The 24,709-nt window shown below is 45.1% G+C and overlaps 1 protein-coding gene across 1 annotated transcript in view; it reads right to left on the bottom strand.

Annotated features, from left to right (window-relative positions):
- scfd1 (sec1 family domain containing 1) overlaps nt 1-21,512 on the bottom strand; it is a 34,745-nt gene extending 13,233 nt beyond the window's left edge. Inside the window, exons 1-16 of the mRNA XM_072365255.1 lie at nt 21,430-21,512; nt 20,137-20,207; nt 18,927-19,015; nt 17,873-17,963; nt 16,845-16,967; nt 8,211-8,298; nt 7,650-7,739; nt 6,601-6,656; nt 5,121-5,206; nt 4,756-4,855; nt 4,406-4,545; nt 2,576-2,666; nt 2,147-2,220; nt 1,294-1,375; nt 788-884; nt 374-444 (exon numbers count right to left, since the gene is read on the bottom strand). Of these exons, the coding sequence (XP_072221356.1) occupies nt 374-444; nt 788-884; nt 1,294-1,375; nt 2,147-2,220; nt 2,576-2,666; nt 4,406-4,545; nt 4,756-4,855; nt 5,121-5,206; nt 6,601-6,656; nt 7,650-7,739; nt 8,211-8,298; nt 16,845-16,967; nt 17,873-17,963; nt 18,927-19,015; nt 20,137-20,207; nt 21,430-21,460 (1,380 nt within the window). The 5' untranslated portion in view covers nt 21,461-21,512. The remainder of the gene's footprint in view (nt 1-373; nt 445-787; nt 885-1,293; nt 1,376-2,146; nt 2,221-2,575; nt 2,667-4,405; nt 4,546-4,755; nt 4,856-5,120; nt 5,207-6,600; nt 6,657-7,649; nt 7,740-8,210; nt 8,299-16,844; nt 16,968-17,872; nt 17,964-18,926; nt 19,016-20,136; nt 20,208-21,429) is intronic.
- Nucleotides 21,513-24,709: the final 3,197 nt, after the last annotated feature.

Here is a 24,709-nt window from a genome sequence, read left to right as displayed (position 1 = left end):
TAAAGGGTAAAACTTAACACAGTTCTAAAAGGAATACCTTCATATTTTTTAATAGGAACAAGCAATTCTAATATTTAAATATTTAAGAGCTTTCTTTGTTAAAAATCTAAATTCTAAAATAGTTCATAGCCTTAAATGGTTTTAACAATATACAGATACCAAGTAAAAGGCAAAGGAGATAAAAATCAGACCCAAAATAAATTAAAAAACAAGAAAAATCTCAATTAAATCCTGTAATCTAGTGATTCCATGCAAACACATTTGCAGTGGTTTGTCTAAACTCCTTCGCTTTCCTTAGATTTCTCATGTCCACCTGTCAGTGCTTTTTGTTAGCCTGGCATTTTGTAACATTGGTGCTGTGGGGCTGCATTACCTCTGAAGGAGCCTGCTGAGCAGTGATGTAGTAGATGAGGAACAGTCTCATCTTGTCTTCTGGGGTCCCAGCTGTAAAACACAGTTTACTGACTTTGTTTCTGTGGGATGAGTTCACTCAGTGTATGACGATAAATGGAGTGTTTTCTATCAGTATGAATGTTGGATTATACTGAAAACAAACAGTGGAACTATTTTAAATCGACCTACAATTACTGATTTCATACATATGAGTGTGTGTGTGTGTGTGTGTGTGTGTGTGTGTGTGTGTGTGTGTGTGTGTGTGTGTGTGTGTGTGTGTGTGTGTGTGTGTGTGTGTGTGTGTGTGTGTGTGTGTGTGTGTGTGTGTGTGTGTGTGTGTGTGTGTGTGTGTGTGTGTGTGTGTGTGTGTGTGTGTGTGTGTGTGTACACGTACCATCTGGGTCACTGATGATGTCCAGCAGTGACTTGTCTAAGGTTGATTTGCTCATCAGTTTCTCTTCGTATTCAAAGTAAACATCGAGTTTCCGACTCTGAAAACAGAAACGTGAACTTACAACAAATACAGCACTCAGAGGTTTTCAGACTCATTGTGACCAAGGCCCCGACAGGGCAGATCTTATTCATATACAGATACTGCCACTTCCAGCTGCCTCTCCCCGGCACCAGCTCGCTAGTTCCAGGCCACCTTCAAGTCATGAGGAGCCTCCCCTTCTTTTTAAACCTCATCACTACCAACTCATTCACAGGCCACAGAGATGATATGATTATCAGTCTCTGAAACTATCATGATTTTCAGATAAACGCTTCCATCATAAAATCTAGTAACCCATTCCCCGACTTTTTACGACCCCACGGGAACCCTGTTCTCTGTCTACAGCAGGTTTGAGTTAAACCCTGGGCAGAGTCTCACCCTCATGCAACAAAGTGACTGCTTTGTACCTTGATGTGGTCAAGCACTGCAGTGGCAACATTGGTGTGAAGATCGATCAGTCTTTTCTTTTCCAGAAGCTCAGGCAGAGAGCTACAGGAAAAAGAAGAAAATGCATCATTTACATCAAAATGACACTGAGCTGCCCATTCGATGGAAATGACCCAATTGGAAGCAAAAAAACCTCAACAAACACAGTTATATACAGTTATAGTTATACATATAGTTATACACAGCATACAATTCTAATGGTTAAACGGACTTTGAACTCGTTGAAAAACCCATTTAATTCATTGGCTCTGACCTCTCCTTGAAACCTGCAGTCTTTTTCATCCCTGCCCACAGGCACAGCACAGTGTCCTACAGGAGCTTCCTCTGCAGCTTCTTCCTGTACACGTTCCTGCTCTCTTGGATTCATTTTAAGGTCTCACTCCTCAATAACACACTGTCTCCATGAATTAAGGCCATCTTCTGTATGCTCAGCAGCTCCTTCTGGTCACTAAAGACCCAGGGCTATTTAATGGTAATGTTGCACTAATATCCAGAATATCATCATGTTATTTAACTTCTTTTAGATCTAATAATGACGACACAGGAACCCCACTTCAAATGGGCCACCTTTTTATGCTTCATTATCATCGCCTACCCTCCCATCTCATTCAAGTTACAGTAAAGAAGTTAAAGGCAAGGCAAGCAAACACACGAAGGAATTAATTCATAGAGGAAGAAATAAAGCCACAGCAGGAAAGACTGACATGACTGGTGCATGAGCTCAGCAAAATGTCTTTCAGTAAGTGTGGAAAAGAAACTCTAATGTAGACGTTATTGGGATCAGGAGGGTTAAAACTTAACTGTCTTCATTACCTGACAGCAGAGGTGAGCTTGGCTGTGTTGTCTGACAGCATGCTGATAGCTCCTTCATCCTCCCCCTCTAAACCCTGCACAGAGACAGTATGACAGGTTTAAACACTTCAGTGGGACTCCATCATGGAAGATAAGCCACAGAGCATTGAGATTATTTCTTAGTCATCTGTTTATGATCTTCAGATTCATCAACATAACACTTAATTCAACATAATTGAAAAAAAGGGGTCGGGGAAACGCTGCAGAAGTCCTTCGTCACAGGCAAAAAGTATTAGACATGGCATTAGGGACTCAGATGTGACCTAAACTGGGAATATGAGATACTGAACACTACGCGGGCCTGAATGCATTGATCAGTGTGTGTGTGTGTGTGTGTGTGTGTTTATTTTTAACACACCAACTAGCGTATTATTTGTGCAGGTGTCTCACCATGATGCTCTTCAGGCGCTTCACTTCGTCCTCTTGGGCTCTGTATGTGTCCAGCTCCTCCTGAACAGACTCTGCCACTTCTGGGAATGGACTGGAACAAACGCAACACATTACAACTTAACTTAGCCTGTCACAGAGCACTCACACCAATCCTAATGGCATCATTTAAGAGTGGTGCGTCACTTTTTGTATGAATGCCTCCACCTGTTTCTCCATCCTGAGCCATCCAACCTTGGCCCAGTCATGACTCAAGGCTTCAGTCAGTGTTTATTTCTTATCTTTCAGTTATTCATTCACTTATAGAAACTAATGGTAATGTTACAGAACTACTCACACATTTACATGCCAGTTCTTATTTTGGAATGTTAGGATTCTGGAATAATTGTCTCAGAACAGCTGTTTCACCTAAGCTATTTATTTCCATCAAGGAACAACCTAAAGGCAAAGAAGAGTGAGAGCTATGCTGGTTGACTGGCTCAGAGCACACAGTGTTTGTGTGAGTGCCTGCAAAAGCACAACACTAGCAGTTGGCAAGTTGGGATCCTAAACTACAGACTGGCACTATTAAGAATCATATTACTGCCTTGTTTAGCATGTGAAGATTCTTTTTCTTAAAACATTTTTATCAGGGCTGGGCACGTTAATGCGTGATTTGTGCGTTAACTAATGAATTCATTATCGCCGACAATTATTTGTCTCCCATTAACGCAGCTTTTATTATTTTTATTGTAAACGTGTATTTTTATTGTAAACTGGCTTTTATTTTGAAAAGGTCCATCGTGAGCGAGCCTCGTATGTTGCTTCCTGCTGCGGCTCACAGGAAACAGTCAGAAAAGAAAAGATGAAGCGGGCTAAACAAACATGGAGAAGGTTACCGAACTTTTACATTTTCATTTCAAAGTTCGTCCAGACGGCGCAGTCGATAGAGTCAAAGTTATTTATAGCACTGCAACATTGAATTGTCTTATCACCGGAGTGCTTCCATCATATGACTGTACAAGTCCAATAAAAGTGCGTTTTATGCTACTTTTGAATCCATTATTGGATTTTGTGTATAACAATGCGATTAATCGTAATTAATCACAGGAAATCATGCGATTAAAGAATTTTGCCCAGCCCTAATTTTTATATTAGTTTAATATTTTGATTTTCAACATACAGAAATGGATATATATATATATATATATATATATGTATGTGTGTGTGTGTGTATCTCAGTATCGAGATGGACATTCTCGTATTGTGGTCACTCTCAGTGTATATTTCAAGTAATATCTTTATTGCTGTATCAACATTTAAAAAGCCCATTTTGGTGAAAAGGCCAAAATAAGGGCTTTCCATTCAGTTGATGTCACTGCCAAGAAGGTACTGCATTGTAAACAACAAGTGGAGTGGAGTGAAATGAACTATTCCTATCATAATTTTGGTTATTATTAATTAGTGGGTTCTTGGTCTTCTCCTTTCAGAAGGCGGAAAGTTTGGTATAACCCTCCTGATCAGAGAGGGACAAGAAAATGATTACAGCTCCACTAAAGTAAAATAAAACACGAATAATCTTTCCCCTTGTTCATGATTCCTAGGAGTTCTGGTTGGTCCTTCACAAAACATACCTCAGAAAGTGTAAGTGGTCTTTCTTTGAGGACATCCACAGCCTAATGCGTCCCTCAACAATGCCTGCAGCAGTCTGAGAGGGTTGCTCTCAGCACACCCTACATATACATATGTATATGTTTTCTATTTCAGGCACATTACTACACACACATTCACTCAAACTGTCTAGAATGATGGTGAACTCGTCATAAATTAAAGACTTGGTCTTCAGGAACTGACCTGCCCTTATGTTTCTGCCAGAACTTGTCAGCTGCAGTGAGGTCATAGATCTTCTTACTCTTCTTCTTTGGTCTAGCACCGGTAGGTGATGGTTCTGTCCCCCCGCCTTCCTCCATCATCACCCTGTTCAGATGGAAATCCTAGTGCACACAGATAAAGATGCTGATCAAGCATCATGTAACAACTGTAGACGTATGATCACGCCCCGATCTCAGTGCATCCTATTGCATTATTCAGGATTTATAACAGGTGAAAGCAATCGGTCACAGAAACCAGGTGTAACACAGGACAGGAAGTAAAGGAACAGCAATGATGTTTCACTCTGAGACAGATGACTGACTTGATCTTACCAGGACATCATGGATCAGCGCTTGATAGGTCCAGGTGTGGTGAAGGGGTGTGGCCATGTCCATGTTACGATCTGCTAGTACAAAAAGTGGCCTCTGGAAACTGGTAAAGAGATGACAATGAAGCAATTATGCGTCTAATTTAAACAGAGCCAATGTCTAACATCATGGGAGATGGAGTCCTCCTTCCCTCACCAAGCAGCCTATGATATCTCTGATTCATAAACTGATTTCTACGTTTGACCCGTTGTAACTTAAAATCCTCAGTGAATAACACATTTTTACATGGGACAAAAACTAAAATATCTTTAGTTTTTTAAAACAGTGAAAGTATTCGATTAACATCAAGTGCCTGCTTGAATACTGACCTGAACTGTCCTGCAGCCATACTATCTCCAGTGAACAGACTATTTCTGGCATCGCGCAGGTTCTCACGCAGCTTTTTATCCAGCTTCTACATACAGCAGACAAGATTTGGCACAAAGAAGTTGAAATTCAGCAAAATATTACAAGGTATGTATATGTAAATGTTGTATGGACTATGTGATCATTTGTAAGTGCTACTGAATGAGATATCGATTGAGCCATGAATGTCTACTTCAGTTAAGGCTAGTTTAACAGGAGTTTAGGCTAAACAAAGAAAATTAGCCTAATTAAATCTCTAAACCAGTCAAACCATTCAACATCCTTTGGTCTTCCACAGGGCTATCTGAAGCCTTAAAGGAATTATGAATCTTTGAAAGTATCAACAGAATAACATCTGAGGAGTCAGGAGGAGCAACACAAATAAATTAGTCCACCAAATACTTTCAATTGGGGCCCCTGTGGAAGAGGGTTGGAATAACACTATGCCATTTGCTAACAGTTGTATTTCCAGTTGGTTTTCTGCTGAATTCCTGCTGAATAACCAGGACAAGCTTCTCTCATGAGCATCCAAAGTTGGTTTGAATTTCTCATGACACGTTTCAAGAGTCGTACAACATCTGGTAAACTTAACAGCTGCTCAGCTATGAGTACAGAACATTTAAATATAGACCTTTGCACAAAACATCAAAGACCTTAATGATCAAATTCCATCTGATATCATCCTGCACCATTTGAGCATAATCATTCGTTCCTCATCTGCAACAGAGCAAGGAGAGTTATGGCTGACAGCCAGGCAGCTGGAGACTGTTGCACAGCATGGAGTTTCCAAGGGAAGCGCTGGGACTGGGAGTCACCGTAGGGGGACTGGGAGTCACCGTAGGGGGACTGGGAGTCACCGTAGGGGGACCCCGCATCTGGCCTCTACGTTCGACCTGACATCGATCAAGCCACTGAGAGTCCAGGCATTGGATTTCAGGTGGTATGGGGACACAGGGTTGTCCATTGGATGATGAAGCCCAGAAGGGTGACCACATAGAGCCTATTTTACAAGGCAAAGCTGCACCCGTCTCAGAATTGCTTGATCGCTAGAACCGTTTATCTCCCCCAAACATGAATAACTTTGCGTGCGTGTCTCTCCTGCAGACTGTCTCGTTTCTCTCCTCCATGCAGGCATTTTTGAGTCTGAAGCTGCATATTTTAGATATTAGACTTTTTAGGTTTCTCTCAGAGTAAAGTACCATGAGATTATTTTTTAATTGATGAATTGGCAAAACATGATTTAAAAAAAGAAAAATTCATTGATGGAGAATGAATTGACAAGTATCAGAGGTTATCAGAAACAAAGATCTGCTTTTCATCCTGCACGGGCCGGTTTTTGTCTGAGCAGCCTTTGAAACTGACCATTTCTTAAGTCAAAACAAGATTTAAATAGGCTTTTACTTTGGAAAACTACTTTGGTTCAGCTAGTTGAAGTGAACTCACCATAGCAACCATCTCTGCAGCATTTCCCCGAGGACAGCGGATTATCGGCACCGCGCCTGACCAACGACAGCATCACTTATTAATAAAGTCTCATTCCACTGAACACAAAGCATGATTAGGACAGTTTAGGCAAACATGAAAATGTGTCCATAGCTGTTTAATCCCACAAAGAGACCTTTGGAGGTTTTAAACATCAAAATGTTAAACGTGTCACAGGTTATCATTTACTTGAAATATTGCAAGACTCCTTTTTTTGTCAAAAAATATCAGACATGGAGATTATTTGAAAATCCAACTGGCTCTAAATCAGCAGGCGTTTACATCACCACCTAGTGGAGAGAGACAGTAACACATTGAATCGTCTAAAAATCATTTGATTGATAAAAAGAACTGTTTCAGATCAGTATCTGGTCCCAAATTTGTTTTCAACTATTCTAAATGATATTTTTCCACTTTGTCACCTCCTTGAAAATATTTTCAATATGTTCATGAAACATAATATGAATTGATTCTTGGGAGCCATGTACTGATGGTTAATGTTACCATAGGGGTCAGATTTGTATCACCTCATCTCGTTTTGAGACCAACGCAAACGTAAAACTGTACAATTTAAGGAGGAGTGTCCAACAAAGCAACATGAATGATATACGGTGATATACGAACATTTGTTGTTAGACAGAGGAACTGAATCCATGTTCATGAAGCTGAATGAAGGTCAGACAATGTCAGAAAATCAAAACTTTGGTAATGGTAACCTAACCATTGAATTTAATGATAGTAAATTGAAATAAAATGATAGCTTGTCCAAACCTCTTGAACTGTACATTATCCCACCAAAAACAGTAAAGCAAGCTGTAGACTATGCATGGCATTATTATTAGATCGATACATTTATTTAGTAACACAGAAGTAACTATATATGTTTTTATTTTTAGTCGAGGTTTGCTGGAGTCTATTCCACACTGTTGATATTAGACGGTTAAAAGGTCTCTATATCCGAGCAAATCAATCAAATTGATTTACTGTAGTGAACTCGGGGCTGTGCTCACCCAGAGTAACAAAGAAGCAAAAGAGACTGTCCACAATGGTGTCCATGATGGTATCCATGTCTGTGTCCTGGATGGATGCTCTGTTGATGGCTGCACAGACAACAAAAAGAGAAAAATACTTCATCACACTCTGCTCACAACTGCAGCTTCTGTCATTTCCAAACAATAGCATCATCATTATCATTCATAGAAGAGTTTGCATGTTCTCCCCGTGTATGTGTGGCTTAACCACAGCAGTCACCACAGAGCCATGACGCCTTTTTTATTATCATAAAACATGTTAAATGCTCATCTGACAGATCATAAAACATGTGGTAGGCTACGCAGATGATGCAGCTAATATACTTTGAAGAGTGAAACCAATGTTGGTGACAGGAAGACATTTTCTGTCTCTCTCTCTGTGAGAATTTTCACTAAAAATGATTGGCTTTTGTTTGGCTTTTTACAACTTAAAGGGGGGAATGGATGCTTGGCTTTGGATTTATGTGAGAGAGAGTGAATTTGGCGAGTAAACCAGTGAGATCATAAGGACAGAAAGCGAGGCATATGCGTGTGTTTTACCGTGGTAGGAGATGAGCTCTTTGTTTTGGTGGCAGAGGATGAACATGTCGTCTTCCAGGGTGATGAAGTTCAGATACTGATCAAACACCTGAGACAAACACATGGATATCACAACTAAACTAATACATGCAAATACCTGAGCAATGAAATAAACAAATACTGTCTGCTGCCTGTCTGCAGCTTGCCTGCTTCCTGTCTGCTGCCTGTCTGCTTCCTGTCTGCTGCCTGTCTGCTTCCTGTCTGGTGCCTGTCTGCAGCCTCTCTGCTTCCTGTCTGGTGCCTGTCTGCAGCCTGTCTGGTGCCTGTCTGCTTCCTGTCTGCAGCCTGTCTGCAGCCTGTCTGCTGCCTGTCTGCTGCCTGTCTGCTTCCTTTCTGCAGCCTGTCTGTATCTTACCTGCAGCCTTTCTGCTACTGTCTACTTCCCGTCTGCTCCCTGTCTGCTGCCTGTCTGCAGCCTGTCTGTATCTTACCTGCAGCCTTTCTGCTACTGTCTACTTCCTGTCTGCAGCCTGTCTGCTTCCTGTCTGCTGCCTGTCTGCTTCCTGTCTGCTGCCTGTCTGTATCTTACCTGCAGCCTTTCTGCTACTGTCTACTTCCCGTCTGCAGCCTGTCTGCTCCCTGTCTGCTACTGTCTGCAGCCTGTCTGCTTCCTGTCTGTATCTTACCTGCAGCCTTTCTGCTACTGTCTACTTCCCGTCTGCTCCCTGTCTGCTACTGTCTGCAGCCTGTCTGCTGCCTGTCTGCAGCCTGTCTGCAGCCTGTCTGCTTCCTGTCTGCTTCTTGTCTGCTGCCTGTCTGCTGCCTGTCTGCAGCCTGTCTGCAGCCTGTCTGTATCTTACCTGCAGCCTGTCTGCAGCCTGTCTGCTTCCCGTCTGCAGCCTGTCTGCTTCCTGTCTGCTACTGTCTGCTTCCTGTCTGCAGCCTGTCTGTATCTTACCTGCAGCCTTTCTGCTACGGTCTATTTCCTGTCTGCTTCCTGTCTGTATCTTACCTGCAGCCTTTCTGCTACTGTCTACTTCCTGTCTGCAGCCTGTCTGCTGCCTGTCTGCTGCCTGTCTGCTGCCTGTCTGTATCTTACCTGCAGCCTTTCTGCTACTGTCTACTTCCCGTCTGCAGCCTGTCTGCTTCCTGTCTGCAGCCTGTCTGCTTCCTGTCTGCTTCCTGTCTGCTTCCTGTCTGCTACCGTCTGCTTCCTGTCTGCTACTGTCTGCTTCCTGTCTGCAGCCTGTCTGTATCTTACCTGCAGCCTTTCTGCTACTGTCTATTTCCTGTCTGCTTCCTGTCTGTATCTTACCTGCAACCTGTCTGCTTCCTGTCTGCTACTGTCTGCTTCCTGTCTGCAGCCTGTCTGTATCTTACCTGCAGCCCTTCTGCTACTGTCTACTTCCCGTCTGCAGCCTGTCTGTATCTTACCTGCAGCCTTTCTGCTACTGTCTACTTCCTGTCTGCAGCCTGTCTGCTTCCTGTCTGCTTCCTGTCTGTATCTTACCTGCAGCCTTTCTGCTACTGTCTGCTTCCCGTCTGCAGCCTGTCTGCTCCCTGTCTGCTACTGTCTGCAGCCTGTCTGCTTCCTGTCTGCTGCCTGTCTGCTGCCTGTCTGCTTCCTGTCTGTATCTTACCTGCAGCCTTTCTGCTACTGTCTACTTCCTGTCTGCAGCCTGTCTGCTTCCTGTCTGCTGCCTGTCTGCAACCTGTCTGTATCTTACCTGCAGCCTTTCTGCTACTGTCTACTTCCTGTCTGCAGCCTGTCTGCTTCCTCTCTGCTTCCTGTGTGCTGCCTGTCTGTATCTTACCTGCAGCCTTTCTGCTACTGTCTACTTCCCGTCTGCAGCCTGTCTGCTCCCTGTCTGCTACTGTCTGCAGCCTGTCTGCTTCCATTCTGCTGCCTGTCTGCTTCCTGTCTGTATCTTACCTGCAGCCTTTCTGCTACTGTCTACTTCCTGTCTGCAGCCTGTCTGCTTCCTGTCTGCTTCCTGTCTGTATCTTACCTGCAGCCTTTCTGCTACTGTCTGCTTCCCGTCTGCAGCCTGTCTGCTCCCTGTCTGCTACTGTCTGCAGCCTGTCTGCTTCCTGTCTGCTGCCTGTCTGCTGCCTGTCTGCTTCCTGTCTGTATCTTACCTGCAGCCTTTCTGCTACTGTCTACTTCCTGTCTGCAGCCTGTCTGCTTCCTGTCTGCTGCCTGTCTGCAACCTGTCTGTATCTTACCTGCAGCCTTTCTGCTACTGTCTACTTCCTGTCTGCAGCCTGTCTGCTTCCTGTCTGCTTCCTGTGTGCTGCCTGTCTGTATCTTACCTGCAGCCTTTCTGCTACTGTCTACTTCCCGTCTGCAGCCTGTCTGCTACTGTCTGCAGCCTGTCTGCTTCCATTCTGCTGCCTGTCTGCTTCCTGTCTGTATCTTACCTGCAGCCTTTCTGCTACTGTCTACTTCCTTTCTGCAGCCTTTCTGCTTCCTGTCTGCTGCCTGTCTGCTGCCTGTCTGTATCTTACCTGCAGCCTTTCTGCAGCCTTTCTGCTGCTGTCTACTTCCCGTCTGCAGCCTGTCTGCAGCCTGTCTGCTTCCTGTCTGCTTCCTGTCTGCAGCCTGTCTGCTTCCTGTCTGCTTCCCGTCTGCAGCCTGTCTGCTTCCTGTCTGTATCTTACCTGCAGCCTGTCTGCAGCCTGTCTGCTACTGTCTACTTCCCGTCTGCAGCCTGTCTGTATTTTACCTGCAGCCTTTCTGCTATTGTCTACTTCCTGTCTGCAGCCTGTCTGCTTCCTGTCTGTATCTTATCTGCAGCCTGTCTGCTTCCTGTCTGCAGCCTGTCTGCTTCCCGTCTGCAGCCTGTCTGCTTCCCGTCTGCTTCCTGTCTGCAGCCATTCTGTATCTTACATGCAGCCTTTCTGCTACTGTCTATTTCCCGTCTTCAGCCTGTCTGCTTCCTGTCTGCTACTGTCTGCTTCCTGTCTGCAGCCTGTCTGTATCTTACCTGCAGCCTTTCTGCTACGGTCTATTTCCTGTCTGCAGCCTGTCTGCTTCCTGTCTGTATCTTACCTGCAGCGTTTCTGCTACTGTCTACTTCCTGTCTGCAGCCTGTCTGCTTCCTGTCTGCTGCCTGTCTGCTTCCTGTCTGCTTCCTGTCTGCTGCCTGTCTGCTGCCTGTCTGTATCTTACCTGCAGCCTTTCTGCTTCCTGTCTGCTACTGTCTACTTCCCCTCTGCAGCCTGTCTGCTCCCTGTCTGCTACTGTCTGCAGCCTGTCTGCTTCCTGTCTGCTGCCTGTCTGCTTCCTGTCTGTATCTTACCTGCAGCCTTTCTGCTACTGTCTGCTTCCTGTCTGCAGCCTGTCTGCTTCCTGTCTGTATCTTACCTGCAGCCTGTCTGCTTCCTGTCTGCTACTGTCTACTTCCCGTCTGCAGCCTGTCTGCTGCCTGTCTGTTGCCTTTCTGCTTCCTGTCTGCAGCTTGTCTGCAGCGTGTCTGCTTCCTGTCTGTATCTTACCTGCAGCCTGTCTGCTTCCTGTCTGCTTCCTGTGTGCTGCCTGTCTGTATCTTACCTGCAGCCTTTCTGCTACTGTCTACTTCCCGTCTGCAGCCTGTCTGCTCCCTGTCTGCTACTGTCTGCAGCCTGTCTGCTTCCATTCTGCTGCCTGTCTGCTTCCTGTCTGTATCTTACCTGCAGCCTTTCTGCTACTGTCTACTTCCTTTCTGCAGCCTTTCTGCTTCCTGTCTGCTGCCTGTCTGCTGCCTGTCTGTATCTTACCTGCAGCCTTTCTGCAGCCTTTCTGCTGCTGTCTACTTCCCGTCTGCAGCCTGTCTGCAGCCTGTCTGCTTCCTGTCTGCTTCCTGTCTGCAGCCTGTCTGCTTCCTGTCTGCTTCCCGTCTGCAGCCTGTCTGCTTCCTGTCTGTATCTTACCTGCAGCCTGTCTGCAGCCTGTCTGCTACTGTCTACTTCCCGTCTGCAGCCTGTCTGTATTTTACCTGCAGCCTTTCTGCTATTGTCTACTTCCTGTCTGCAGCCTGTCTGCTTCCTGTCTGTATCTTATCTGCAGCCTGTCTGCTTCCTGTCTGCAGCCTGTCTGCTTCCCGTCTGCAGCCTGTCTGCTTCCCGTCTGCTTCCTGTCTGCAGCCATTCTGTATCTTACATGCAGCCTTTCTGCTACTGTCTATTTCCCGTCTTCAGCCTGTCTGCTTCCTGTCTGCTACTGTCTGCTTCCTGTCTGCAGCCTGTCTGTATCTTACCTGCAGCCTTTCTGCTACGGTCTATTTCCTGTCTGCAGCCTGTCTGCTTCCTGTCTGTATCTTACCTGCAGCGTTTCTGCTACTGTCTGCAGCCTGTCTGCTTCCTGTCTGCTGCCTGTCTGCTTCCTGTCTGCTTCCTGTCTGCTGCCTGTCTGCTGCCTGTCTGCTGCCTGTCTGCTGCCTGTCTGTATCTTACCTGCAGCCTTTCTGCTTCCTGTCTGCTACTGTCTACTTCCCGTCTGCAGCCTGTCTGCTCCCTGTCTGCTACTGTCTGCAGCCTGTCTGCTTCCTGTCTGCTGCCTGTCTGCTTCCTGTCTGTATCTTACCTGCAGCCTTTCTGCTACTGTCTGCTTCCTGTCTGCAGCCTGTCTGCTTCCTGTCTGTATCTTACCTGCAGCCTGTCTGCTTCCTGTCTGCTACTGTCTACTTCCCGTCTGCAGCCTGTCTGCTGCCTGTCTGTTGCCTTTCTGCTTCCTGTCTGCAGCCTGTCTGCAGCGTGTCTGCTTCCTGTCTGTATCTTACCTGCAGCCTGTCTGCTTCCTGTCTGCTGCCTGTCTGCATCCTGTCTGCAGCCTGTCTGCATCCTGTCTGCAGCCTGTCTGCTTCCTGTCTGTTTCCTGTCTGCAGCCTGTCTGTATCTTACCTGCAGCCTTTCTGCTGTCTATTTCCCGTCTGCAGCCTGTCTGCTTCCTGTCTGCTTCCTGTCTGCTGCCTGTCTGCAGCCTGTTTGCTTCCTGTCTGCTGCCTGTCTGCTTCCTGTCTGCAGCCTGTCTGCAGCCTGTCTGTATCTTACCTGCAGCCTGTCTGCTTCCTGTCTGCTGCCTGTCTGCTTCCTGTCTGCTTCCTGTCTGTATCTTACCTGCAGCCTTTCTGCTACTGTCTGCTTCCTGTCTGCTTCCTGTCTGTATCTTACCTGCAGACTGTCTGCTTCCTGTCTGCTACTGTCTACTTCCCGTCTGCAGCCTGTCTGCTCCCTGTCTGCTACTGTCTGCAGCCTGTCTGCTTCCTGTCTGTATCTTACCTGCAGCCTTTCTGCTACTGTCTACTTCCTGTCTGCAGAATGTCTGCTTCCTGTCTGTATCTTACCTGCAGCCTGTCTGTATCTTACCTGCAGCCTTTCTGCTGCTGTCTACTTCCCGTCTGCAGCCTGTCTGCTCCCTGTCTGCTTCCTGTCTGCAGCCTGTCTGCAGCCTGTCTGTTTCCTGTCTGCAGCCTGTCTGTATCTTACCTGCAGCCTTTCTGCTGTCTATTTCCCGTCTGCAGCCTGTCTGCTTCCTGTCTGTATCTTACCTGCAGCCTGTCTGCTTCCTGTCTGCTACTGTCTACATCCCGTCTGCAGCCTGTCTGCTCCCTGTCTGCTTCCTGTCTGCAGCCTGTCTGCTTCCTGTCTGTTTCCTGTCTGCAGCCTGTCTGTATCTTACCTGCAGCCTGTCTGCTTCCTGTCTGCTGCCTGTCTGCTTCCTGTCTGCTTCCTGTCTGTATCTTACCTGCAGCCTTTCTGCTACTGTCTACTTCCTGTCTGCAGCCTGTCTGTATCTTACCTGCAGCCTTTCTGCTACTGTCTGCTTCCTGTCTGCAGCCTGTCTGCAGCCTGTCTGTATCTTACCTGCAGACTGTCTGCTTCCTGTCTGCTACTGTCTACTTCCCGTCTGCAGCCTGTCTGCTCCCTGTCTGCTACTGTCTGCAGCCTGTCTGCTTCCTGTCTGTATCTTACCTGCAGCCTTTCTGCTACTGTCTGCTTCCTGTCTGCTTCCTGTCTGTATCTTACCTGCAGACTGTCTGCTTCCTGTCTGCTGCTGTCTACTTCCCGTCTGCAGCCTGTCTGCTCCCTGTCTGCTTCCTGTCTGCAGCCTGTCTGCTTCCTGTCTGTTTCCTGTCTGCAGCCTGTCTGTATCTTACCTGCAGCCTGTCTGCTTCCTGTCTGTATCTTACCTGCAGCCTTTCTGCTACTGTCTGCTTCCTGTCTGCAGCCTGTCTGCTTCCTGTCTGCTACCTGTCTGCTGCCTGTCTGCAGCCAGTCTGTATCTTACCTGCAGCCTTTCTGCTGCTGTCTACTTCCTGTCTGCAGCCTGTCTGCTTCCTGTCTGCTTCCTGTCTGCTGCCTGTCTGCAGCCTGTCTGCAGCCTGTCTGTATCTTACCTGCAGCCTTTCTGCTGCTGTCTACTTCCCGTCTGCAGCCTGTCTGCTTCCTGTCTGCAGCCTGTCTGTATCTTACCTGCAGCCTTTCTGCTGTCTATTTCCCGTCTGCAGCCTGTCTGCTTCCTGTCTGTATCTTACCTGCAGCCTGTCTGCTCCCTGTCTGCTTCCTGTCTGCTTCCTGTCTGCTTCCTGTCTGCTTCCTGTCTGCAGCCTGTCTGTATCTTACCTGCAGCCTGTCTGCTGTCTATTTCCCGTCTGCAGCCTGTCTGCTTCCTGTCTGTATCTTACCTGCAGCCTGTCTGCAGCCTGTCTGCTTCCTGTCTGCAGCCTGTCTGTATCTTACATGCAGCCTTTCTGCTGTCTATTTCCCGTCTGCAGCCTGTCTGCTTCCTGTCTGTATCTTACCTGCAGCCTGTCTGCAGCCTGTCTGCTTCCTGTCTGCTTCCTGTCTGCTTCCTGTCTGCTACTGTCTACTTCCCGTCTGCAGCCTGTCTGTATTTTACCTGCAGCCTTTCTGCTACTGTCTACTTCCTGTCTGCAGCCTGTCTGTATCTTACCTGCAGCCTTTCTGCTACTGTCTGCTTCCTGTCTGCAGCCTGTCTGCAGCTTGTCTGCTTCCTGTCTGTAGCCTGTCTGCTTCCTGTCTGCAGCCTGTCTGCTTCCTGTCTGCTTCCTGTCTGCTTCCTGTCTGCTTCCTGTCTGCAGCCTGTCTGTATCTTACCTGCAACCTTTCTGCTACTGTCTGCTGCCTGTCTGCAGCCTGTCTGTATCTTACCTGCAGCCTTTCTACTACTGTCTACTTCCTGTCTGCAGCCTGTCTGCTTCCTGTCTGTATCTTACCTGCAGCCTGTCTGCAGCCTGTCTGCTTCCTGTCTGCTTCCTGTCTGCTTCCTGTCTGCTACTGTCTACTTCCCGTCTGCAGCCTGTCTGTATTTTACCTGCAGCCTTTCTGCTACTGTCTACTTCCTGTCTGCAGCCTGTCTGTATCTTACCTGCAGCCTTTCTGCTACTGTCTGCTTCCTGTCTGCAGCCTGTCTGCTGCCTGTCTGCAGCTTGTCTGCTTCCTGTCTGTAGCCTGTCTGCTTCCTGTCTGCAGCCTGTCTGCTTCCTGTCTGCTTCCTGTCTGCTTCCTGTCTGCTTCCTGTCTGCAGCCTGTCTGTATCTTACCTGCAGCCTTTCTGCTACTGTCTGCTGCCTGTCTGCAGCCTGTCTGTATCTTACCTGCAGCCTTTCTACTACTGTCTACTTCCTGTCTGCAGCCTGTCTGCTCCCTGTCTGCTTCCTGTCTGCAGCCTGTCTGCTTCCTGTCTGCTTCCTGTCTGCTGCCCGTCTGCAGCCTGTCTGCTCCCTGTCTGCTTCCTGTCTGCAGCCTGTCTGCTTCCTGTCTGCTTCCTGTCTGCAGCTTGTCTGCAGCTTGTCTGCAGCCTGTGACAACAATCCTTATAAATATGATTGCATGCAGGAGAGTAACATTGTCCTACCACAGTGTGGAAAAGAGTGAACGGTGTGTGCTTTCTTTATACAGACAATGCAACAGTACTCCATTCAAAGAGACACCATTCAGCGTCCAAGCAGAAAAATACCAGAAAGTCTGTGGTTTACTCAGATCAGTATTTCAGTCAAAACAACCTAATTTGTTTGTGACTGAATAAAGTCTATTATAAAATCAAATCTCCCTCATGCATTCGTTGGACTGGCAGGAATTCCATTTAAAATGCATGATAACTGACACCATCCTTTAAGGGCAACTGATTTTGTTTGATCTTCTTTCTTCTACCAACACTATTCTTCATGACTCAGTACTGCACTCCAAAAACTGCAGTTTGAGCTGCTAAATGACACCAAAGTGCAGCCCTGAAACAGAAAACATTGTGCTGTGACTGTCTGCTGCAGCAAAAATAAAGCTGTCTATCTTTATGTTGTCCTCAGTTGAAATCATGAAGTAGAACTGATACTTAGGGCCTGCTGAGTCTGTTAAATAAATTAAGATAGACTGCTATTTTTAGCTGCTTCTCCAGCAAAAAAGATCTGCAAACCCGCAGTAGCTGTGATGTATCAGGAATCATCTAAGAAGGTGCAATGCCTTAACACACATCTCCGCAAGTTTGATTAAATATTTGGGGGCACTTTACAGTACTTTCATTAATTTAGGGAAATATAGGGAACTGCTATAGGCAACTGCTGTAGCTTCCAAATAGTCATGGAGGCATTGCTTTTCTTGCAATACTAAAAAGAAAAAAAGATTAGTATGCAAAAAGGTAGGTGTAACCATGGTAACCTTGGTGACTTGGGTGACTGCATTGGCAGCCAGAGCAGCGCTGGCGATGTCTTCCAGTTTACTTCTACTAATGGCAGAGATGAAGTTCAGGTAATACGACTCATACAGCTGGTTCCTCAGGTCCTACAGACACACACACACACACACACACACATAGAATCACCACGTTACAGTAAGTGCTAATCATTCACTGATTACAGCTACAAGGTTACTAAGATGCTGCAAATCATCTGTCAGGAACGTCAGGAGCCTGAGTCACTGCTGTACCATCAGTGTGTCCCACACCATCCACACTGAACCCAGCCAAAGTCTTTTTAATCAGACAATTCAACGTGTTAAACACATCTGTTATTTTTAATATATACTTTTTAATGTATGTATGCGTGTATCTACATCTAGAGCTGTCATTCATGGCTGTCATTTGAAATTGCCACAACTATCACTGCTGCCCTCTTCTTCATTTCCTTGTTTTAGGCCAGGCAGTGTGAAGATCTATCTGGCCAAAAACTGTACTTAAAGGATTTAAGATGCAGGCAACCAGTATGGGTTGAAAGGCCCAAATCCAACTCAAGAACAGGACAAAGCTAACTTCCTGTGGGACTTCCAGACCCACACTGATAAACTGGTGATGGCTAACCATCCTGACTTTGTCGTGGTTGACTAACTCCAGTAGTGATGGATGTAACCATCCAAAGCAACAGCATCATGTAGAAGGAAGGAAAATAGCTAAAAAAAAAGAAAGAGGAAGTAGAACAGGTGTGGAAAATTAAGGAAAATGAGTGCTCGTGGTAATCAAAATGCTCAGGGCTGTTACACCATTCTTATCATGTTCAAAATCAAATAATTAACGAAAGAACGGGGTAACTGATACTGGTAAACGCACCAAAGAACCCCCCCTCCTTCACCAGGTTATTTTATAAAGGTTCTCCTGTCTTTAAAGCTTTTCATTTGGAAACATTTCTTACAGCTGCACACAAAGTTGGACCCTGCTGCCGCATGGTGTTTCATGTGTCAGTGTGTGGCAGCACCTGACAGATCCTGTCGATGTTCTCCTCTGTGGGCATCAGGAAGTAAATGGCTGGAACATCTGGAATGGGGTCTCTGTCTGAGTGAAGGAGCCTTAACAAACACAAAGAACACCTTCACATTTTTCTCTGAGTGGAAAATTATTTGTATAAATGTAAAGTCAAACACAACTCTATCTTCTTATATATCCTTTTTCTACATATAAATATTCATTATTTATGAATATATAGTGCGCTGAAAAGGTATTCACCCTTCTGGGATTTTTCCTAGTTTGCTGTTGTATAAATTCTGACTTGAAGGTGAGAGGAGGAAGAGAGAGTAGCTCTCTGTAGGTCCACTACATCAAAAACACTTTAACCATAACCTGTCATTTCATTTGACCCAAAGAAGAAGAAGGAGTGGGATTAACGGTAATGATCCACAGCTCCCAGGCTGAAAGGCTTCTTTGTTGCTGTTCTCACTTTCATTCCCTCGACAGACACTGGATAAAATTCACAGGCTGGGACAATCCAAAATGTTGATCTTGAGCTCACTTCTTAACCACTTTTGCTCTACATTTAATTATATTTCAGAATTCTCATGTAGTCTCGATTGCATATCATTATAATCCATCACCATCCTCACCCTGATAAATCTGATCAAGGAAGAGACCTAACTCCAGTGGAGGCATGTAAATAAGATCTGTGAGTCATTTAAAGAGCTGCTTCATCCCTAAGAAGGAAATACTGACAAGTCTTTATCATTATCAAATGGTTTTTTAATAAAAAAAAAAGAGCTGTTGAATGTTTCGTTTGCATCTCCCACTGTGTCTGATCACTTTGCACCACCTCATGCATCTTTTTTTCAGATAATAATAAAGATCTTTATGTGTCAGTATGCATCACTTAGACTTCAGCGTATATATATCCACTTGAATTCTAAAGGTCTACATTTGGAAAAGAGTGAGGCTCCATTCCCTTAAACTGAGCTTCAGCTTTTGAATGAATAACATGATAGATCAGTTAGTCAACTAAGATCACTTTCCAACAATCAAACACAGTCATGCAGCTCTCTCACAGATGCAGGGTGATGCCCATGTCTCGCAGCTCTTTGACAGACAGCAGCGGGGAGATGATGTCTTGACCAAACCGGTCGTACACCAACACCTGCAGAAACACACGGGTCAAAGCTTAGAAAAGCATCAACACAGCTTCTCTGTCTTCTGAGCTTCTGCCTGTGACCCCAGCTGTGGCAACACAGTAAAACTCATGATAATAATACCTTTTATTTACAGGCAGCGGACACTCAAGGTCACCTTACAAACACAGTGCAAAAAATTAGAAATAAGAACAAGATCCAGCTAGTGCAGCTCCTGAAGAACAGGACTGCTGCGATTTATGGAGGGTTCTGGGGATGACCCGGCAGCTGAATTCTGGACCAGCTGGAGTTTATGGAGAAGCTTGAGTGGTACACCAGAAAGGAGGGAGTCTGTGAGCTTCAAAGGATCGAGTCCAGGATGACACCCAGGATCTTCACGTTGTGTGTAGATAGAAAAGTTTTGAGGCCAGTTAATGAGGGTATTTTCAAAACTGGGGTTTCAAAGTCCTCGTCCAAATACTGTTAATAATCTTGTTTAAAGTATTATTATCGTTAAGCTTCCTTATTTTGACGGAAAAAACCTGAACAGAACATAATGATCAAACAACAAAGTGTGTTCAGTCAGAGGCTTCCTCGGCCAGAGACCTCCCCGGCCAGAAGAGGCCTCCCCGGCCAGAAGAGGCCTCCCCGGCCAGAAGAGGCTTCCCCGGCCAGAGGCCTCCCCGGCCAGAGGCCTCCCCGGCCAGACGCTTCCCCGGCCAGAGGCCTCCCCGGCCAGAGGCCTCCCCGGCCAGAGGCTTCCCCGGCCAGAGGCTTCCCCGGCCAGAAGAGGCTTCCCCGGCCAGAGGCTGCCCATAGAAATAACTTCTTTATTATGTAAAAAATAACGTTCTTTTTTGCGATTAATACAGTATTCTTCAATTCAGCTTCACATCACACCAACCATAGATTAAAAAAACTAATGTGGCTGATTTAGTGAAGGCAGAGCAATCCAGATGTTATTTCAGGTGGAAATATAGATTTGGTCGACTGATTGATGTACAAATAATAAGAGAAAGGGAGTTTTCGCCGCTCAACTCCAAGGAGTGTGTAGGTTGAACTAAAACAATTCACCTCTGACTCTAACTTCCAAAAGAATGTCAAACAGCTGGATGTGTGATGATGTGCAGCAGGTGTTGAGGAGCGTTACCTTCCATACTGGCTCGGCTGCTGTGCTCTTCACAGGAGGAGTGTTGAAGTTCAGCATGCGCTTTAAAGCGACTGCGCAAACACAAAAAAATCATTTTAAACATCTGAGCCATCAGATTCTTTACATCATACGGTTTTTTTGGGGGGGGGTGTACCATTGATTGTACAAAACAAGCTGTTTCAGTTAAACACCAGTTTACATTGGGACTGCAGCTTATCATTATTAACTTTAACATGAAAAAGACAAAAAAAAGCAGGACATTCCTTCATGGGTTTTGGTTCGACTCCCGATTCAACTGCCACATGTCGAGGTGGAGACACTTTGCCTGCTGATCGTTGGTGTGTGGATGTGTGTTTGAATAAAAAGCAGAGCGTAGTCTGTAAGCTCCCCCCAAACTCGAGCTTCACTCAGCTGAAGAGGCAGCCTCTCGCAGGCTCGTGTGGAAGTCTCTGCACAGACGTGGATGTGGAAGTGTCCCTGCACAAGACATCGAACCACATGCCCCCGACAATTTCCAGCATTCGCTCCACACTTCTTTTTCAGATCATGGAAGGCAGAAACATGCGGGACTGATGTCAACAGTTCCTGGGATCTGTTCAATTAAGCTTGCTTCTTTGTGTTTTAGTTGCATTTTTACCTTCCAAGCTTTTAGTGAAACACTTGGTGTTCAGATGACTTCTCCTTTTTATGTTCTTATAAGTAGTTTTCTCATCTTACATACTTTGCTGCTCAGTCTCTGGAGTGTTAACTGTAATCTGAAGGAAATCATTTTAAAAAAGCCACAATTTTGACACATTTCAGAGCATAGCCACATTTTAGAGATAAGGGGTCTACAATGCCACGACTTAAAGGAAACTTAAAGGGGTAGGGTGGGTATAGGAGGGGCGGATGGGTTCACATTGGGTTTACAAATCCAGAATATCCTAAATCCAGTTTTCACTTTAGCAGCAGGCTAGCTTCAACTGGACAATTCCTCCGTTTCAAAGCCACCAGCACGAGTAGCTGTTATGCTAGCCGTGCGATTAACAGTTCAGTGCACGGAGTGGTTGGTTCAGTTACTGGCATTGAAGTGGCGGAGAAATGAACGATTTTATGATGTGAAACAGAAACAAATTGAGCAGCTCAACCGGCAGCTAGTTCTGTTAAAGCGGGGCGGTTGTTAGCTGGAGAGAAGCGCTGAGTTTAGCATCCGCGGAGAGACGTCGGTCCGGGGAAGCTCTTCGTTGCCTGTTATCGCGACTGCCTGCTGTTGAAAGTAACTGAAACCAACTGAAAGACACCATTGTCACATACCTGTCTGCTTCTCCCTAATAGACGTCGCCATGTTTTCTGTTGTTAGTGGTGACGGAGCATCTGACGTGGCAGCCCGGCCCGACCTTACGTCACTGCAGAGAGCGATCGAAAGTGAGGAGGTTTCACTCCGCCTCTGTTTCCCGACGACCAACTCCACACTTCCGCCAAAAAGAAGTGACGTTCAGAACACTCGCTTGTTTTGTTTTTTTTTTCATTTAAGCAATCTTTATTAATAACAAAGTGGATACATTCACACAAGTATCATGAATACAGCAATGAAGGTGGAGCAGATGAATAATAAACAAAAAATTTAGATTTCTACAGAAATTGGGACTTTATTTTTACTGAAGGAAGACTGGAAATGATTAATTTAAACAAGAATATATGTAAATTAGATCATTATGAAGACAAAGCATTCATCATCAGATTGTTTGATTAAAATACTCAAAGATCTGAGGAGTATTCACAGCTTTTTGGTTATCGGAAAACTATCACTGCAATATATAGCTTCAATTCTAATAAAAATATATATTATAACAGGGTTAGAACTTGAGAAATTTAACATGATATCTCTTACTTCAGTATTGAAAGAATGAGACTTGGACACCGAGGGTGGTCGAGGCAATACTGGCTCCCCACAATGATTTGCCCTGAGCCCCCTCCTATAAAATCTCTTGACAAATAAGTGCACTGCAAGGTACCTGAGAAATTATATAGTTAAGTTTGCAGACGAGGCAGCGGTGGTCGGACTGATCTCCAACAATGTGTACAAGCAGCAGGTGGAGAAACTGCTACAGAGCCAACAATCTCTGTATCAATATTATAAAGAGGAGATGGTTGTAGAATACATCCCACTGTCTTTATTTACTGTGGAGATGGTGTACACCTTGACATACACAATATTGCCAAAAGTATTCACTTACCCATCCAAATAATTCAATTCAGGTGTTCCAATCACTTCCGTGACCACAGGTGTATAAATTCAAGCACTGCTTCTACAAACATCTGTGAAAGATAGACAGCCAGACCATGCAGCTTTTAATGCTTGGAAGTACCTACAATCTAAGGCCTGATATAGTCCTGTGGTCGAGGAGTAGAATGAGTCTATTTCATAGAGCTGACTGTTCCTTGGGAGGACTTAGTGGCAGAAGCATATGAAAGAAAAAAGCTTAGGTATGTGGAGTTGGGGGCAGAAGCAGAGCAGCGAGGATGGAAAGTTAGGATCTGTCCAGTGGAAGCAGGAAGGAGAGGATTTGTTGCAAAGTTTGTTGTCTCATTGTTGAGGGAGTTGGGTGTAAGTGGACAGAGTGTGAGGAAAATAGTGAAGGAAGTGTCAGATGAGGCAATAAAGCCCAGTCAGTGGATTCGGATCAGAAGAAGCAATAGTAGCTGGGGGCCCAGCAGGGGGAGCACTTAGGGTAAACAGACTCTTGGCAGAAGCAAGGAAGAAATCCAGGATATATTTAAGTGGAGGGTGTGGCCCATGTGAGCCTTTTGAAAGCAGGTGGCCATTTCAGGTGAGTTGGCCTGTATGGCCTTGTTTTTGCTGGCATTTTTAGAGATTGTAGGACTGTTTAGGTGAGTTTGTCTGCTGAATCTCCTAGTGTCTTGTCCTGCCTCCACCTCCAGCACCCTCTATACTTTCATTACCCCCTACCTGAACCAGGGTTTGAATCTAACTCCTACTTATCTTTACCTCTTATATTTCTACCCCCTACCTGAACCAGGGTCTGTATCCCACCCCGCTATGACTGGTGTGCAGTTGGTGAGAGGCTGGGGCAGGCTGTGGTTGTGGAAGAAAAGATGGTTGTTGTGGTGTGAGGAGCAGTGATGGCTGGCATTAGGGGAGTGATTCTGGGACACCAGTGATCACTGTGTAGCCTCCTGGAGGTGTCCTAGCCCAACTGGATGAAACACTGATGAAAGGAGGTTCCCACCTGATGACCCCAATGACATGTTGGTCAGCACTGCTCACTGGTCTATAGGGATTATAGGGAATTATTCACTGAGTCTGGTCCATTCTTTTTTCTTTAGCACAAGTTTCTTGTGTTTACTTCAAATGTACAATGACAATAAAGATTCTGATCTGATTCAAGGATGCAGACTTTTAGCAGATGATAATCAAGGTTCTGTAAAATGAACGTTGCGGGTTCTGCCACAACTTGCTACTTGAGGCTGCCTCCAATGGCTGCCTGAGCCTATTACTATGATTATTAGTGTTTTTATCATCATTCTTATCTCTGTCATCCTAATTTTCATTTGAATTGAACCAAATCTTTTTTTTTCATCTTAAAGATCTTTTTCTACTACTTCTTTTCATCTTTTTTTCAAATCATATACATAACTGCTCCCTTCCTTTAAATCTCTTTGTTTGAGGCTTTTCTTTTTCCGCTTCTGTACATTTGTAGAACTTCTTATGTCTTGTCTCTTGCAAGTGTACACAATAAAAAAACAAAGGTTTTCTTAACATAGACCATGTTTCCTGAACTGGTTTACACTCAGTGATTTTAACATTTCAGTTCAGAACAAAAATTCTTCAGGTTTAATGGACTGACTTCTAATAGCATATTATCAATACACAAATGTTCATATAAATGAGATCACCTGCTCACAACTGTCACAGATTTCTGTTGAGAATCTTGGAAAAATCAGTAGAATGATAATTCTGTTCATATCTTCTGAAGCTGTACCAACAAGGATGCTTAGTTTGCCAAATCTTTTACTTCTTAGTTAACTCGCATTATTCTTTACGAGACAACTTTCTACTTTTGACAGATAATTATGCTATAAGGTAAAGAAAAATACATTTAACTTTAGAGCAAGAACTACTTGACAGAATTATTTCTATATATGAGTTTAGTTAGTTTTCTCCCAACTCTTACAAAGTTGAGTTTGTCTGGATTTTTACACGATTAAGTCCCAATATCTCCAGATGATTACCATCTTTTTAGCAGCTTATAAACATTTGAAAATGAATACATAAAACCAGGTCTAATTTTCATGCCACATCAAATTATTCATTTTGATGGGAATAATTAAACGAGTTTTGACTTTAGAATTTTCTGCACTTTTATCTCATTTTTTGGGTGGGGAGCATTTTGGCATCAATGTGGTGTTACTATTGTTAATGTTAATTAGATATAATAACTGGACTGTTCTGGGCTGCATGGTGGTTAGCACAGCAAGAAGGTTCCAGGTTCAGCATGTTCTCCTGTGTCTGCATGGGTTCTCTCCGGGTTCTCCGGCTTCCTCCCACCATCCAAAAACATGCATGTTAGGT

Source organism: Leuresthes tenuis, unplaced genomic scaffold (genome assembly GCF_036924035.1).
Source record: "Leuresthes tenuis unplaced genomic scaffold, fLeuTen1.0.hap1 SCAF_15, whole genome shotgun sequence".
Lineage (NCBI taxonomy): Eukaryota > Metazoa > Chordata > Actinopteri > Atheriniformes > Atherinopsidae > Leuresthes > Leuresthes tenuis.
The sequence above is the reverse complement of the archived record's forward strand: the minus strand, read 5'-3'. Positions and strand labels throughout refer to the sequence as shown.